At 51.6% G+C, this 16,303-nt stretch overlaps 1 protein-coding gene across 2 annotated transcripts in view; it reads right to left on the bottom strand.

The window, feature by feature from the left end:
- Positions 1-16,303, bottom strand: part of LOC117889456 (carboxyl-terminal PDZ ligand of neuronal nitric oxide synthase protein-like) — a 61,328-nt gene that overhangs the window by 5,053 nt on the left and 39,972 nt on the right. For both annotated transcript variants that reach the window (XM_034793673.1, XM_034793674.1), the window contains 7 exons: positions 12,386-12,478; positions 11,003-11,061; positions 7,816-7,924; positions 6,799-6,940; positions 6,160-6,320; positions 2,815-2,982; positions 679-844 (listed from right to left, as the gene is read on the bottom strand). In XM_034793673.1, the coding sequence (XP_034649564.1) occupies positions 679-844; positions 2,815-2,982; positions 6,160-6,320; positions 6,799-6,940; positions 7,816-7,924; positions 11,003-11,061; positions 12,386-12,478 (898 nt within the window). The remainder of the gene's footprint in view (positions 1-678; positions 845-2,814; positions 2,983-6,159; positions 6,321-6,798; positions 6,941-7,815; positions 7,925-11,002; positions 11,062-12,385; positions 12,479-16,303) is intronic.

Genomic DNA, 16,303 nt, shown 5'->3' with positions numbered 1-16,303 from the left:
GCTGCCACCCCGCCTGGGACAGGGGTATTCCTGGCCTGGCAGGGAAGGAAGGGGGTTACCAGAGGCTGCCTGCAGCACCGTCCAGTCCCCCCCGAGAGCTGCAGCCCCATCTGCAGGGGCTGGAAATGGGAGCAGACGTTTCCCCACCGACAAGCAGGAAATACTCATCCAGGCCAAAGCGTCACCAGCGCCGTCGCTGCTCAGACTCCTGGGCCTAACTGGGCCCTGGCAGGGAGCCGGCAAAGAGCCCTCTGCCCTGATTGGGTGCTATGCCGTGCTGCCACACATGCTGGGGCAGGGCAGAGCCAGCGTGGCGGGGAGGGTGCTGGGTTAGAGCAATGCTGGGCAGGGCAGAGCCAGCGTGGCGGGGAGGGTGCTGGGTTAGAGCAATGCTTGGCTGGAGCCAGCTCGGTCCCAGCGGCGTGTGCTTCCCAGGCTGACTCAGGGGAACGCTGGGGCTCTGGGCCGGATGAGCATGTGGGCTGGGGAGGGCTCTGTGCCCAGTGCCCCCAACGAGAGTGCTGTCCTCTCCTTCGCTCTCAGCATCTGCCTGTAGGAGTCGAGTTGGGTTGTTCTCAGCAGCTCCCCTTGGCTGTGGGCTGGAGAAATGTCCTGGCCTCTCAGCACCTCCCCTGTGGGGCGGCTCTATAAGAACATCGCCCCACACGCACCCCTCACCTGGCTGCCTGTGTTGCACCTTGATCTCCAGCTCCTTCAGCTGCTTCACCAGCAGAGAGACGTGCTGCAGCAGGTCGCGGTTGGTCAGCAGCAGCTGGCGCACCCGGGCCTGAGCCTCGATGCGGGCGGCTGTTTCGGCAGCCAGCTGGTCTTTCAGCAGCTGCACCTGCAGGGTCAGGAGACGCCGATACGTCACCTTCTCCTGGGGAGCGGCCAGGCCACGGCTACGCTGCCCGCAGCTCCAGGGGGGCCCGGCAACAACCCAGACCTGCACCTTGGCTCCCTTCTGTCGGAGTCTCTCTCCCAACCCGTCTGAGTCTGCAGAGTGGGAAAGTACCTGTAACTTGGCTAGGATCTTTTTTTTGCCAAACTTGCTTTTGTTCTTTCTCCTCAGGTCTCCCCCCCCACTGACAGCCCCGGGCCCGGTCCCAGCCGGGTGAGCTCTGCCTTCAGAGCAGATACTCCCACTGTGCACTTCATGCAGCACGGGTCGCTCAGCTGCCAGCTTAAAAACCAGGGCCCTGTCTGCCCCCTAAATATCCCAGGGCAGGATCTTTGGAAGCAGGAGCGTGCTCTTGTCCAAAACGTCCCCCTCCCTCTGGCTGTGCCGTGAACTAAGGCCCACCCCACAGGCGGCTGCATGTCGGGGGGCAGCATGCACGGAGGTTGTAAAGCCCCTTGTGCTATAGGGACGGAGCACATCGCAGGAGATGCTTCCACGGGAACTGGCTGCTCCCCTGCAGGGAATCCCTCGTTTCATCTCCCTTCCCCCTACAAAAGGGAGGAAATCCACAATGAAACGTGTCAGAGGGCCTGGGTTTCCAGAGGCTCCGGGGCACTTCAGCCCCACAGAGGCAGCTTCTGCAGGCTGTAGTCAGCCCCTCTGCAACACCTTGTCCCCTCCAGGTACATCCCCGCCGCCGGGGCTAACGGTGAGATGCACATTTGCACAACAAGGCAGACGCGGCTGCTCCAGCCCTGTCTTTCTCTGTCAGCAGCCGAAACCAGGCACACTCACTGACCCCCGCCTGGCGGCCGTGGTGTCAGGCCGAGTGGCTGTGACGGCTGGGGAACGTGCTGTGGAACAGCCACACAACGTGGAATAGAGGCGCAAAGGCAGGAGCCAGGACTCTTCCTTCTGAGCTAAATCTAGCTCCTCCCCCTGTGGGCCACGCCAGAGCCGCTCCAGAGGAGCCTGGTCCCCACCACGTTGGTTTAGGTGAGTAGGTGCTGGAAGGTGGTCAGTGCCCGTCAAGCACTGGCTGGATTAACCAAACAACAATAGGTTTAAAAAAGAGCAGCCCCCTGGTACGGCAGCTAGCTGGCGATGATGACTAAGGCTAAGATTTTGTCACTGTTATTTTTACTAAAAGTCACTGACAGGTCACAGGCAGCAAACAAAAATTAATGGCCCGTGACTTTTACGAAAACTTACCATACAAGCCGCGGCAGAGGTGCACAGCTGCAGCCCCCACCGCAAGCCGCAGGGCAGGGGCTCACGGCCCTGGTGGTGGCCCCCACCGCAGGGCTATGTGGGGAACATAGCCGCGGCTCCAGCTGAAGCTGAAGAAGTCATGGAGGTCCGGTAAAGTCATGTAATCCATGACTGCCATGATCTCTAACTAAATCGTAGCCTTAATTATGACCTCTGGGTTCCAGACCCACCTCTGACATGGAGTACTTTTTTTTGCTGAAGGGGGAGAAGGAGTGACTGTGCCTCAGTTTCCCTATATGTAAAGTGTTCAGAGTCCTTCCCTTTCTGGCAACAGGTTTGGGAGACAATGAAGCGAAGGTCTGTAAAGTGCTTGAGTTCCAATGCTGTCCCAGAGCAGAGCGCCGTTATTGTGTCTAAGTCTTTATCATGCAATCCTGCTGCTTTGCCTCTACCGGCATGTGACGCTACAGCCACATTCTACCTTGGATTGCTGTGCAAGACTCCCACGGGCCCCAGCCAGGGAACAGAGCAAGGAGCAGCGAAGGGCTTGAGTTATCCAAGGGCTAATTCAGCTGGGCCAGTAGGAAAAGGAACCTCGTACAAGGCAGGGGAAGTGGTTGCCAGTCAGAGGTCATTAGGCGGCGTCTGTGTGTGTGATTTCCTCCCCCCGCCCCCCGAAGCAGGGCCGTGGAGCCCCTTACCTGTGCCACGGCCACCTGTGTCTGTTGCTGCTGCTGCAGTAGCTGGTGCTGGAGGAGCTGCAGGCAGTGCTGGGAGGCCAGCGGGGTTGCCGAGGCAGAGGAGGAGGGGCTGCTTGCACTCAGCAGTTGCTGGGACACGGAGGGGTAGATGGAGCAGTTTTCAGCATCCTGGGCACAAAGAAACAGGCTTAGTGACACAAGATGAGCAGTTCCCGGCTCCACTGTTGGTGAGACTTAGGCCTTGTTTACTCTGGCTAGAGTCGTTGGTACCGATCCCTAGCGTAGGCAGGCAGAGCTGCTCTGCACGGGTGTGGCTTGCCCCAGCAGCACTGCGCTGATGTACTATGCAGCTTAGAACGGTCTTGCCTATCCGTAGTAGGGGTCTGCACCAGCGCCTGGCTACGGACAGTTGAAAGCCCTAGTGTAGACAAGGTCTTCAGTATGTTGACCAAAGTGCTGAAGCAAGAACAAGCTCCTGGTGTTAGGCGCTGTACAGGTGCCTGCACACGCGCTCCCAGCTTTCCAATGACGCCACTTGCAATGAGTAATAGCCCTGTGTGCGTGCGTGTGTATCTGGCACTCAGAACAGGAAGGCAGGGTTTCTTTCCCCTGGTACCTTCCCCTACTGGGAAGTAGTGGCAGGAAGTGGCTCGAATCTCCCAGCAACCACCCAATGGGAGCTAGTCTCCAAAATGTTCCAGCTGCCCAGAATCACCGACAGATACTAGGAATTTTGCTGTTTGGCAGCCAGAAATGTTTGAATGATAGCAGATGGACTTGAGCCAGATCCGTTAGCATATTAAAACACTGCAGGCAGACACCATTAATAATTAAGCAAAGTAGGTTTCCTCCCCCTCCACTAAACCTCAGAGACCCAAGACCTCAACCCATCACATCACTAGAAATTAAAATGACACTGGAGAGTAAATCTGACTGATTTCAGAGCTGCCTTTCTGGCTCGTAGGTGAGTGGAGGTGAATCTCTCCCTCTCTCGTGCTGGGCAGTGTCCGAGCCCACAGGAGTTTTACACTCTCTCTCACTTAAATCCTAGCCCCCTGGATTAATGCTCTCATGCTTAACCGTCCTAAATCAGCCCTTGTTAATACACTGCGGAGTGGCTGACTCTTCAAAGCATCAGCAATCAATTAAAGCTTGGTTCTCTGGACACAGCACTCTAGGGTCACTCTTTTAACTCAGTCAAACGGCCCACTAATAACACACTGTCAGGTTTAGCCCGTTGGGCGCCGTCTGAAAGGAAACCCAGATTTAGAGGGGAGAAGTTCGTTGGTGATTGAGAACCACAGCTGTCAACTTGCAGCCGGGTAAGACAGGGCGTCCCCTCGTTGCTCCGCATGGCTCCAAGGCTCTTCACAAAGAAGCCAGCCCTGCACACAGCCCTCCCGACGACACACAGCGACTACGCAATGGCCACGGGGTGTCGGGCACGCAGCAATGCTACACGCTAGCCTGAGGCAGGAGGTGACTATCGCAGCCCAGGGAAAGTGGAGGAAGAATGTAAAGAGACAGAGTGTAGCTCAGAGGGAATACCTCATTTAGCAAGGGCTGAGGTTAACACCGTTACTCCTGTGAAAAGCTCCCGGGTGTCTTCAGTGGGCAGCCGTACCCCCGGACAGCGATGCCTCAAACAGCACATGCTCTCCATGGAGGGGAACGAGCCACGTGCCGCTAAACCACCAACATGCCACGTATGGCAGTGAACAGGCGCTCCCGGGAGGGACCCTGCTACAATCAAGAGGGAGGTTGATGCGATGGCACTACAGAGGAGGCCCACGCCAATGCATGGGCTCTGGCATAGGAGTTTCCAGGCGGGGTGGGAGTGACAGCGTTGGGCTACACGACGTGTTTGCGCATTCTCTAGTGGGAGACGGTTCGGATCAGGCTCTCTAATGTACCCTTCAGGGAGCCGGGGGGGCGGTGCCATTCCTCTCTTGGCTATGAAGGATTTCCGCAGCGCCTCTCTAGTGGAACACCTGCAAGTCAAGGGTGTAAAACAAAATCGCATTCCACCTGGGAGAAAACCATGACCTCCCTGCAGAGAAAAGCCAGCCTTGTCAGCCTGCAGCAGCGCCCACTAACCCACTCTGTCCTGGGGAAGTGCATGGAGCCACGACCAACCAGTCCCACTCGCCCGAAGAATTTGCATTTAAAACTCATTTCCTTCCCTGGGCTTGCGCGATGCAGGTGCTCCAGTGCCCAGCTGGACTAGGGCCAGCCCCGGTTATCAGTCATTCAGGCACCTTTGGAAGCCAAACCCTCGGAAATACCCAGATTCCAAGCCAATGACACACATCCCATTTTCATCTGTTTCACTCGTCACTTTCAGCCGGACTCAGCAAGTGATGTGAGCATTTTAACCAGCCAGGAAATGCTCACTGAAACAAATCTTCGGCTCAGTTTTTCATTACTACATTATGTCGGTTTAATAGCAACGTAATCACTGTGTGAGTTCAACACTGTGACACAGCTGCTCCAGCACCTCTTTGGACACCACTGTTTAGCAACTGGGCTAGGAAAGGGCCACAGGAATTCCCATAGCAGATCAGATGTCATCCTGCCAGCCTGGGATCCTTTTTCCACCAGTGATCAGTACTTGATGCTTCAGAGTAAGGTGCAAGAAAACCAGACTGGACAACCGCAGAATAATCTGCTTACAGGGGAAGCTTTTTCCTAAATTATATCAATTAGTTGGACATCTTATTGCCTAAAAACTGAGGGTTTATTGTCCTTGGTTTTGGTCCTGTTTAACATTAACAGTGTGGGTGTTCTCTGTAGCCACACAAAAATCGAACCCCTTTTAAAATCCTCCTGAGCTCTTGGCCTTGGTGATATCTTGTGGCAGCAAGTTCCACAGGTTAATGCTGCAAGCCCACCTGGGAAGGCCAGCTGTTTGCAGTTGCTGCAGTCCCTGTTTGTTGCTCCTCTTCATTTTCCAGTGGCCAGCTGCAGTGAGTCATAGGGGAATTGCATTCTGTATAGCAAGTCCTACAGGAACAGTCCTCTATCAGAGGAGCTCAGGAGGCTTTAGAGACATTAATGGAGCCTCAGATCTGCCAGACAGTGCGTGTCCTGCAGGCAAGATCTGCAGAGCGTAGGATGGAGCTGGGGAAGCTTGGGCACGTGGCTACCTGACCTGCCTCTCTACTGCAGCTTTCAAAGGAATGGGCTGTCCCGCTGGCTTTCTCCCAGGGACATGCCGAAACAAAGGCAGTTTAGCACCCCATGACTGGTGTTGCTGTGAACTGGCCTCCAACCCCCAGAGGAAAATGAGTCCTATCAGCGAATGGGCGTCACTCTCCAATTCCCCCCAGCTCCGTCCGTTATTACCTGACAGCTCTTGTCTGTTAAGATCTGTCCGGATTTCAGAATGCCCAGCTCCCCCATGGGGGACGGCAACTCTTCAGTCCCCCTGTCAGACAGGCCGATGCCATCGGAGTCCACGTCAGCCTCATCAACATCCACTATCTTGGCTCCTCCCTGCTGGTGAACTTCAAATGAGAGAGTAAAATAAATGAAGGAACCCAAATGCGAGCGGATCGGAGCAAGGAGACTGAACGGCGGGGCTGGGCTGGCAGGAGAAGGGAGAGCAGCTAACGAATAGTTTGGCTTTCTTTAGCTGTCTCCATGTGTTGGAGCCAAGTTAACAGACAGGAAACGTGCCTTGGAGGGTCAAGCGCAGTGCTGGGCCAATTCCTTAGCCCCTCAGTGGCTCAGTGTCCACACGGGTGATCCTTCCCTCCTCTGGATGTTTTAAGGCACTCTGCTGTCGTTGCACTGAAGGGGCTGGAGCAGCAGAGTCCGTAAAACGCACCTTCTCTGAGCTGCGAGCCCTGCTGCGGACATAACCCACGGTCAGGGCTAGCACCAAGCCGGCGATGCATCGCCAGAGACTGTCCCCCCACCCAAGAGCACCCACTGCGCCAGCTGCCTCGGGAGGGGGCAGGTGTCCCCGGGGAGCTGAGTCACCTTCTAGAGGCTGCTCTTCCACAGACTTGTCGCTGGCGCCGTCCGCCTGGCCGTCCGCGTTCTGCAGTGCGTGCTGCAGGCTCAGCTTGTGACACACCTCGAAGGCCTGGCCCACTGTCCGCACCACCCGCATGGCCTGGCTCTGGGGAGCAGAAGGTTAGAGCCCTTTGGAGTAGGAGTTTTGCCATAGGTTACATCATGGAGCAGAAACCAACCATTCCCAGGGGACCCCTGCTATTCCCTGCCTCCCACCACGGCTCCGCGGATGGGGAGACATCCCTCCACATCCCAAAACAGAGCCTGGGCCTGCCTGGAGAGCCAAACTCCCCCCTTCTAGGCCCACTTATCAGCATGCAGGCCCCAGGAACCTCCACAAGGCTGCTCGGGGGCAACGGCATTTAGGAGGCATCAGATAATGGGGACTAGAACAGCGCTAATCACGTCCCATTCTGAAATGCAGCTGCCTCTGGCTGGAGCTCCCACTTCTCTGCACAGATAATTCTACATCCCTTTGTGCCATTGTCTCCCCAGACAAGGGAGTTTCACTCCTGGCTCCCTGACAGACTTCATTCCTTGGTTTGCTAGGACTGGAGCGTGCTCTGGGCAGTTCTCTGTGTGAAGGGGCTGGGGCAGTGTCCTTCCTAGATCTGCACTGTACGATTGCCTGCGAGAGAGAGTTTGGGGGAGCGCAGGCAAGCCTGAATCGGATCAACTTTAACTTCTGCAGCCACTGCACTGGGAAGCGTTAGTCGTGAGGCAGATACGTTTAAGCCAAAGTTAATGAGCCTACTGATGTCATTCAACATCCCTAGTAGTCTGCCATAAATGGGATAATTAACCCTACAATATGTCCTTAGCTCTCCAGGTAAAATCCGGGATGAATTCCCAGCAAGACTCACTCGCCCCTTTGCTGTACCAAGTACCCGTCAGGGATGAGGGGGTTCTCCCGGGATAACCCAGACCGTTACAAAGGGTACATGCTTCTGAAAAGCTAGCCCGGCGAATGACCCACCGCACCTTCTTTTTGGATTTGAAAACGTTGCATCTGAACGAGTTGTTGGCGCCATCCCTTGCAATGTAACTGAAAATCTTGAGGTCCTGCGAGTCGTGCGACACGTAGAAGATCCTAGTTAGAAAAGACACAGCGTGAATCGGAGGCACTAAGCGTGGCAGAAACCTAGATTCCAGTACAGCAAACGGGCAACGTGAATCAAACCATCCAAGGTCAGGGTCAGGCACAGAGCGGCCAGTCAAAAGGATCCTGGGGCAAAGGGAAAATAGGAACAGTCACATGGGTTCTAGCACCTTCTGGAAGAGAGATTCTTCTTTCCTCCACAATGATCAAGGCCAGCAAGCAGCTAGTAAATGGCACTTTGCATGTCAGAGAGCAAATCACCTGTTTCTAAAGCAGGTATAAACTCTTAGGAGATTCTGTGAAGCAGCTAAAAAGCTACTATTAGAGACCAAACATATCCTTAGCTCCTGACAGTGAATCTAGTCTCCCGCTGCAGCATCGGGAGCGAGAACCAGCCATGCTGTTCTAACAGCTAAAATCACATTGTGCCTAGCACTCATTCAACCCAGTGACAGCTGGGCTAGGAAGTCCCTTCCTGTCGCATCAAAGGGAACAGGAGCAGTCTGCATTTTGCTCTCCTATGGCAGCAGAAATAGCCCTTCCTCGTCTAAGCTTCAGCCATGAGCCTCCAGGTGTTCGCCTGTTCTACCTCAGCCCTCGCCAGCTGAGTGAGCTCTGCCACGCAGCGGACAAGGAACCGGAACCCTTTCAACCAGAGAGGAAAGATCCAGGCTACCCAGTGTCAAGGACGACTGAAGGGACCACCGATGACCACCTGTGTGGCAGGGGCAGATTCGGGGCAGGGGCTCCCAAGTCCAGGAAATCACCACAGTTTGGGGAAAACACTCAGCAATGAGCGACGTCAAAAGCCGCTAGCTCGTTTGTCCTAGCTTACAAGGCAGCAAGAGGTAACAGAGGCCCATTATCACTAATGACAGACCGAGGGTACAATACAAAAGCCAGCTTCCTTCTGGTGCTTCTGCAAAGGATGCTGAATTCACTCTCCACCCCATTCCCAACTCAAGGGATTTTCAGCCCCCCCTTTGCCCCCACTACCCCTGGATCCTTCCCCTCCTCCACCTGACAAAATCCATTTCCACAGACCATGTTACGTTTTTTCCACTCAAATTTTTGTCCATTTTATTCCCCACAGATATTTCGTTGGGTAAAAATGCACTGAGTGATTTCAGCTGTGAATGCAGAGGAAACGAGGGAGACAGGCACGCGTTTCTCCTTTCTCCTCCAGTTCTCTGCCTTTGAATTCTGCCTTGAATTCGCAATCAGGACAATTATCAAGAACACCGACCCGGCCCTGTAATAAGCAAGTTGTCTTCTTTGAAGATTATTTTAGTAACAATCAAGCTCCTTTCTAGAGAGTCTATTGAAATTACCCTCTCCCTTTGGCACACAGACCCGTCTCCTTTAAGAATGCCAGAAGGGAGAGGGACAAGAATAAGACAAATATCAATCGTGCGCCTTGGAAACTCTTCCCCACCATTCGCTGGATGTAAAATGTAGGTATCTTGGCTCCTAGTTTGCTGTGAGCTTTGCTCTAACGATGCAATTACTGGCTTAACAGATTTAACAGCCTGGACCAATTTAGGGCCTTTAGAAAGTTAGTTTTATAGATCCCCTGCAGCCATAATGATGCTAGGTAAGGAAGGAATTCCAGGACCATATGTCCTAAGGCAGCCAGAATCGAGAGACAGCTCACACACCAGAATTCAGAGATGTTCATTATCGAGTCTAGTCTGCCCACTTGACATGTGGGACGGTGATTGGTTTTAGTCCTTTCAAGAGATTAACCTGAGATTCAGTTACCAGTGTCAGAAGCAATTAAAGGACACCCACTTTCCCCGTGTGTTCCAATCCCCGGCGTTGAATGACTGCCCAGGTGTTGTATTGTAGCTCTCGCTAGGGATCGAGAACTGGACCACGTTCGGCTCCTGGGGAAGAAATGCTGCTCTCGTGCCAAGCACAATGGCCCAAAGCTCTATGACAAGGGGAAGGTTTCCGTTGTACGTTGTACGCCCACTAGGCCGTGAGTGTAGACAGCACCTGCAGGCTCTTCCCCAGCCCGACAGCAAGACGTGGATTCACCAGTCATCTCTTCTCCTCTCATTGTACAGAAAGGGTCTGCTCTTAGCTGGGGGGCTCATCCCACCCAGCATTAACTCTTTATCCACTGGGATGGAACCCCTCCAGCAGGGGCTCCGCTTGTTCAGCCTCTCAGAGCCAGGCAAGGCCTAGGCTGCGGTCACAAAGAACTAATGGACAAAGGGGCTGCTCCAGCCCCCCGGTCTCTCCCTTCAGTCTTCCCTGCCTCTTGCTGACGCATCCGTAGCCAAAAGGCAGCCTGCACCCGCCCACCCATTCTTCATAGACCAAAGAATCCCACTGGCTTTAAAACCATGTGACTGTATCTGGCCGTGGCCACATGCCCAGACCCGACGGACCATTGTGGTGCCATGGTTAGAACAGCCACCTAGCAGACAGGGCACTGGTTTCTAATCCCAGCTCTCCCGCTGACTTGCTGTGGGGGGAGGGGTAAATCACTGAAGTCCCCGCCCCCCATCTGTAAAGCGTGGAGAACACCTGCCTCCTGGGAGAGCTTCCTGCCTGCAAAGGCTTGGAGATCTTGGGATAGACTGTAGGGAAAGGCACTGTTATCATACTGGGCTCTGTATGGGTCCGGTTCCTCACCCTATTCCTGTCCATGCTAGAAGGACGATTAACGAACGCTGTCTTTGGGAGCACGCGGCAGAGAGCACCGAGGCTAGATTAGAAGGGGGAATGGGGTGGATTTTTCCTTAATTCAGTCTGTGTCGCAACTGACTGTTCTCAGCACCTAAGAACAATGGTTTTCAGTCATCCTCCTCTTCTAACACAAATAATACGTATCTATTTTAAACTAATATATTCCTAAATGGCGGAGGAATTCTCCAAAAATGTAGGGAATCAGAGTTCCTTTCTTAAGTAATGCAGCCACCTTGTTAATTTAACACAGGCCTTTGGGAAGCACCATCGTCGCCAGGCAATAATTCGGCACACCGGAGCCATGCTGAATGCATCCTATTACATTTTATCAGTTGCCTCTAGAGCTAGCTAGTGCAATCCTCCACAGCCTACCTGTAGACAGGATCGTGCATCACTAACATCTTACTCTCGTCCCAGGTCCATTCTTTTCTCTGTAAGCAGGGAAGAGAAAAAAGGAATAAGACACACCTCCGGAGCTGAAGCCACACTGCTCTGCCTGATGAACTGTTTGTAATGCAAACCCAAGGAGAACAGTGGGTTTTACCTCACCAGGATCTAGACCAGGATTTGAATATTTTATTGACAGTCATTTGCTGAAGAAAAGCTGGTGCCTCGGATGTAAGTGCACACTTCGGATCATTTAGCCGTCCCTCAAGCTTGAAAAATGGTCATGAGATAGAACTTGGTTATCACGCAGACAAAGGAAGGGCAGGTTTGGCATTGAAGGCACTGGACTGACTAGGACGTAGCAGATTTGGGTACAATTCCCAGCTCTACCTCAAAGTTCATGTGTGATTATGGCGAAATCATTTCATCTCAATTCCCCATCTGTGAAATCGAGATAATGGTAATTCCTGCCCTCCCAGGGTGTGGAGGATTAGCCCATTAAGGTATTAATGTACGTGAGGCGCTTAGTGGAGCTGGTCAAAAACCCGCTAATTATTTTGTATGGGAAATTTTTAAAAAATAATTGTTGTTGAAACTTCCTGTGAGAATTCTTTGTTTTTTTAGTAAAAGAAAAAACAAAACAAAACAAAACACACACCCCTCTCCACCACCCAAGTTTCAACTGTCAAAACCATTTTTCAATCAATTATTTTTGATGGAAAATTTAGAAAACAATTTTTTTGGTTGAAAATTCTTTCCAGAACAGTCATTTTTCATCAAAATTCTGCTCCCCCAGAACCATTGTGAGCAGCTCTAGCACTTGGACACAGCACTGGTACCACAGAAAACCCGGTATGCAAAATGAATCTGATTTGGCCTCACAGAATCCTTCACTCTTGTCAGAATTTCCCACTAAGCAGCTAACTGCCAACTCCAGGCAGTGCAAACCCCTCCCTCCGCCCTCTCACTCACTTCCCTGACTATCTTCACACCACATACAAAAAGCTCCTTTGTAGGAAGCAAACCTACTGATGTCAGCCAAATGAGGCCACAACTTCACAAGAGTCAAAGAGGACTGGATATTTATATGGACAGCAGAGCATCCTCAGTTTCCATAATTACACAGATTTTGGCAGGGATATTAAATCTCGTGCTTTGGCATTTAAACCTATCTCTAACCACTAGAGATTCGGATGAGATCTAATGTGGGAGATTGAGTATCCCACATCTGGTGACTGTGCGGTTCTTACAGCTTTCTCTGAAGCAGTTGATCCCGGCCACTGTCTGACAGGACACTGGGCTTGCTGGACTTTGGGTTCTGATCCAGCCGTGGCTAATCTCTTAGACACGTTCAGTGTGAAGTCTCACCTTCTGCTTCTTGCGCAGAATCACCTTCACCCCGTCCACAGAAACGATGATGCTCACTTTCTTCTTCTTGATGTTCTTTGCTTTGAATTCATACTAAGGGAAGAAGGGGAAAGAAACCCAAGTTAGAAGAGATTTCAGGTCAATAGTTAGCAGCTGGGATGGACTTAGACAAAACAGGCAATTTTAGCCTAAACTGTATTTTAAAAAATCTATTTGTTAGCCTAGTTCTAGCTAAAGGAGGAGCCATTTTGTGCCACTGAGGGGAGCGTGTTCAAAAGGCACACTGGCAAAGGGGTGTGAGAGAGAGAGAGAGAGAGAGAGAATTAAAAATGACCCTTGTAGAGGAGACAAACTGAGCTTGACTTTGGTGGGCTATTTTCAAAGCCCAGTTTCCCCAGCTCTTAACGGGAGTTGAGCACTGAAAGTCTGGCCACAAATGCCATGTTCTTGAGGCCTGTGGCTGGAACATGAGCGTTGACATCTACCCAAGTCAAATCTCGAATTGACAAGTAGACTCGCACTTGCATGTGATTGCCAAGCCCGAGAGACCGTGCCAGTGGAGAGTGGGGGAGGGAAGCACATGGTGGATGGGTTTTGCTGATGCTAATGACTAGTTAAGTGGCAAGTGACATAAATGGGCTTTCAATGCAGGGAGAGGACACAGCACACGCAGTCTGGATAAAGTCAGGGGGAGGCACTGTTGTCAGAGAGGGGGGCAGCAGCCAGACACTTACATTACGGACCCAGTCCTTATGCCCCCATTCTGGGCTTCGTTCTGAGCTGCTGGTATTTTTACACAGGATTTAGCTGGCCCCGTGTGAACAATGGACTCCATGCCTGGGCCAGACCCTCAACTGCTGTAAACCAACCCAGCTCCATTGAAGTCAGTGTAGCTTCAGTGATTTATGCCAGCTGACAATCTGGCCATGTGCATCTATTTAAAAAAGTACTCTGGATTAACTTGGTGTAAGAATTACTGTTGCTTGTCAGCAGTGAGAATAAATCCTTGTTTTAATAGTCTAATAACATCAACTCAGCTGTAACGGAGCTGGTGAAATCAGCAGGGGAGTCATTGCACGGATTGCCGGACAGCCATAGCCCGGTAAACAGCAGCCGTGAGCCTGGGAACATTAGTGTTACAGACACTTCAAAATTGCACAAGATCCTTCAGGAGCCATGGAGGCCCCGATGCAGGCGCATCTGTCTCCATCCTGGGGGGTATCCAGATGCTGGCAATGCACTCCAAGGCAGCGCTGCTACCCCACAGCTCTTCCCGTCTCCAAAGGGGACGTCCCTCCCCTCCTTACATGGCCTACTCCATTTTCCTTTTAAAGAGGAAGAGATTTAAAACTTTTTTTTTTTTTTTATAAAGGAAAAGAACTCACACCTAATTGCTGCTAAATTTGCAACTAAAAATAGCAAGAGACACATGACCCGGGCCTGAGGGCTAGATTTGTTCGTTCCCTGCATGGGGTACGGCAGTGTTTCCCAAACTGGGGTTCATGAACCCCTGGGGGTTCACAAAATGTTACAGGGGGTTCTTGGGGAAAAATTCCCTAATGGCGGACAGAGCTGTCCCTAGGGACCCCGGACATCATGGGACACTGAGGAGACTTAACCTTCAAGACTCCTTGTAAGCAATGGAAAGGGAGGTGGATATTTTTTGCTGTTTTTAAAATTAAATAGGCAGCTAGTATTGTTTTTAAAATTATTATGAAGAACAAGTTTAAGCTTTGTTGTAACGTGCGCTGTTTGCCTGAACTGCTCAAGACCTGATTGCTTGTGTAGGAGGAACTCTTTGAGTTGGCTTCTTAAATACCTTCATGCTGTTTCACATCTGATACTCCTTGATGAAACATAAGAGCCTAGTCTTATAACAGGCTTATTCAAAGTGGTACAAGCTACAAAAGTGAGATCTTGGAAGAGTGTTGCCATTTTCATAATGCAATAAAAATACTGTAATGATAAATAATGATTAATAATACATAGTGTGTAATAAACATGTCACAAAACAAATTTTATATTTCCAAGATCACTGCTTTTATAATTTATACTCAGGGTAAAGGAGAAAATCCCTGGAAATATTCATTTTTAAGAGGGGGTTCACGAGACTTGACATTTTAGTGAAAGGGGTTCACAGGTTGTTAAAGTTTGGGAACCACTGAGGTACGGTGAGATTGCCGCAGTGGGTCAGTCTGGACATTGTTGTTTCTGAAATTGCAAGATCAGGGTTGGTTTGTTTCTCATTTTTCTTAAAATACAGACTAGGGTGATCCCAGAAGGCCCTTTGTGGCAGCGCAGGCAGACCCAGGCCCTGGGCAGGGACACATCATGGTCACCTCCTGGGCCAGCCTGCTACCCCAAGAACCTGGCTGGGCAGAGGTAGTTTCTGCAGCTGGGAGGGGCAGTCCTGGCATGCCCCATCAGTTGCTCTGTCGCCACCAGTGGAGAGGGGTTAGCCCTCGCTCGGGTAGTTCTGGGCACTCTGGTGGGCCACATGTTGCTTAGACTCAGCCCCAGGGCAGAGAGTGGTGGAGCCCCTTCCCAAAGCCAGAACGAACTGCGAACGGGCTCCCAGAGGGATTCTGCAGCATAGTTCATGGAATTCTAAAATAACAGGCACTTGTCAATACTTCTCTTTCAATCGAGTACTTGGCTAGAAGGATTCCTGGGCTGCCATCCCTATTGTCTCCTGGTCCAGAGGGTCAGTTTTGAACACACGTATTCTAGGCGCAAAGGGACTGTCATACTAGGGGGGGAGGGATAGCTCAGTGGTTTGAGCATTGGCCTGCTAAACCCAGGGTTGTGAGTTCAATCCTTGAGGGGGCCACTTGGGGATCTGGGGCAAAATCAGTACTTGGTCCTGCTAGTGAAGGCAGAGGGCTGGACTCAATGATCTTTCAAGGTCCCTTCCAGTTCTAGGAGATAGGATATCTCCATTAATTTATTTATTTATTCAAGCCCAGACACAGTAGGCAGCCCTGGGATAACCTGCCCCCAGAGAATGTTGCCTCCTAACTGTGGGTCTGAGTCTAACTATGATCTACAACAGTGCTTCTCAACCAGGGGTACGTGTACCCTGGGGGTATGCAGAGGTCTTCCAGGAGGTACATCAACTAATCCAGAGATTTGCCTAGGTTTATAACAGGCTACATAAAAAGCACTAGTGAAGTCAGTACAAATTTCATACCATGACTTGTTTATACTGCTCTATACACTGAAACATTAAGTAATATTTATATTCCAATAGATCTATTCCATAAATACATGGTAAAAATGAGAACGTCAGCAATTTGTCCGTAACAGTGTGCTGTGACACTTCTGTATGTGTATGTCTGGTTGTGTAAGCAAGTTGTTTTTAAGCAAGGTGTAAGTTGGGTACGCGAGACAAATCAGACCCCTGAAAGGGGGACAGTCAGCTGGAAAGGCTGAGAGCCCCTGATCTGCAAGAGCAGACAGGGTGGAGGAGCCAAGCAGTTCCCTTACTGAGGTGCCACAAGTGGTGAGAGAACCCCTGGTGAAACCCACTTTTTCTGTGCAGGAACCTCCTGAAAGGGAGCTGCAGCTGCCCAGGAAAGGCCCACGAGAAGCCTACATCTCACGGCAGGCGGGTGCAGAGCTTAGAGCATTAGCTGAGAGTGGGGATCCCAGGTTCAATGGCCTGCTCTGCCACAGATCCCCTTTGTCACTGCCAGGTGAAGTCCCCTAACGAGCGTGAGGTGCTCGGATGGGGCCAGCTAAACACCTTCCCTGGAGTGTGGACACCTTGCATCGACATGTGCATGTGGTACCTAGATTCACATATGGCTCCGAGCAGTGAGGTCTCTGAGCACCTACTGCAGAAAAGGAGCCTCCGAAACCCATTACACCCCACATCAGCCTCGCAGCCAGAAACATTAGGTGGCCTTCCTGTCTATC

The sequence above is a fragment of the Trachemys scripta genome, chromosome 17, assembly GCF_013100865.1.
Source record: "Trachemys scripta elegans isolate TJP31775 chromosome 17, CAS_Tse_1.0, whole genome shotgun sequence".
Lineage (NCBI taxonomy): Eukaryota > Metazoa > Chordata > Testudines > Emydidae > Trachemys > Trachemys scripta.
The sequence above is the reverse complement of the archived record's forward strand: the minus strand, read 5'-3'. Positions and strand labels throughout refer to the sequence as shown.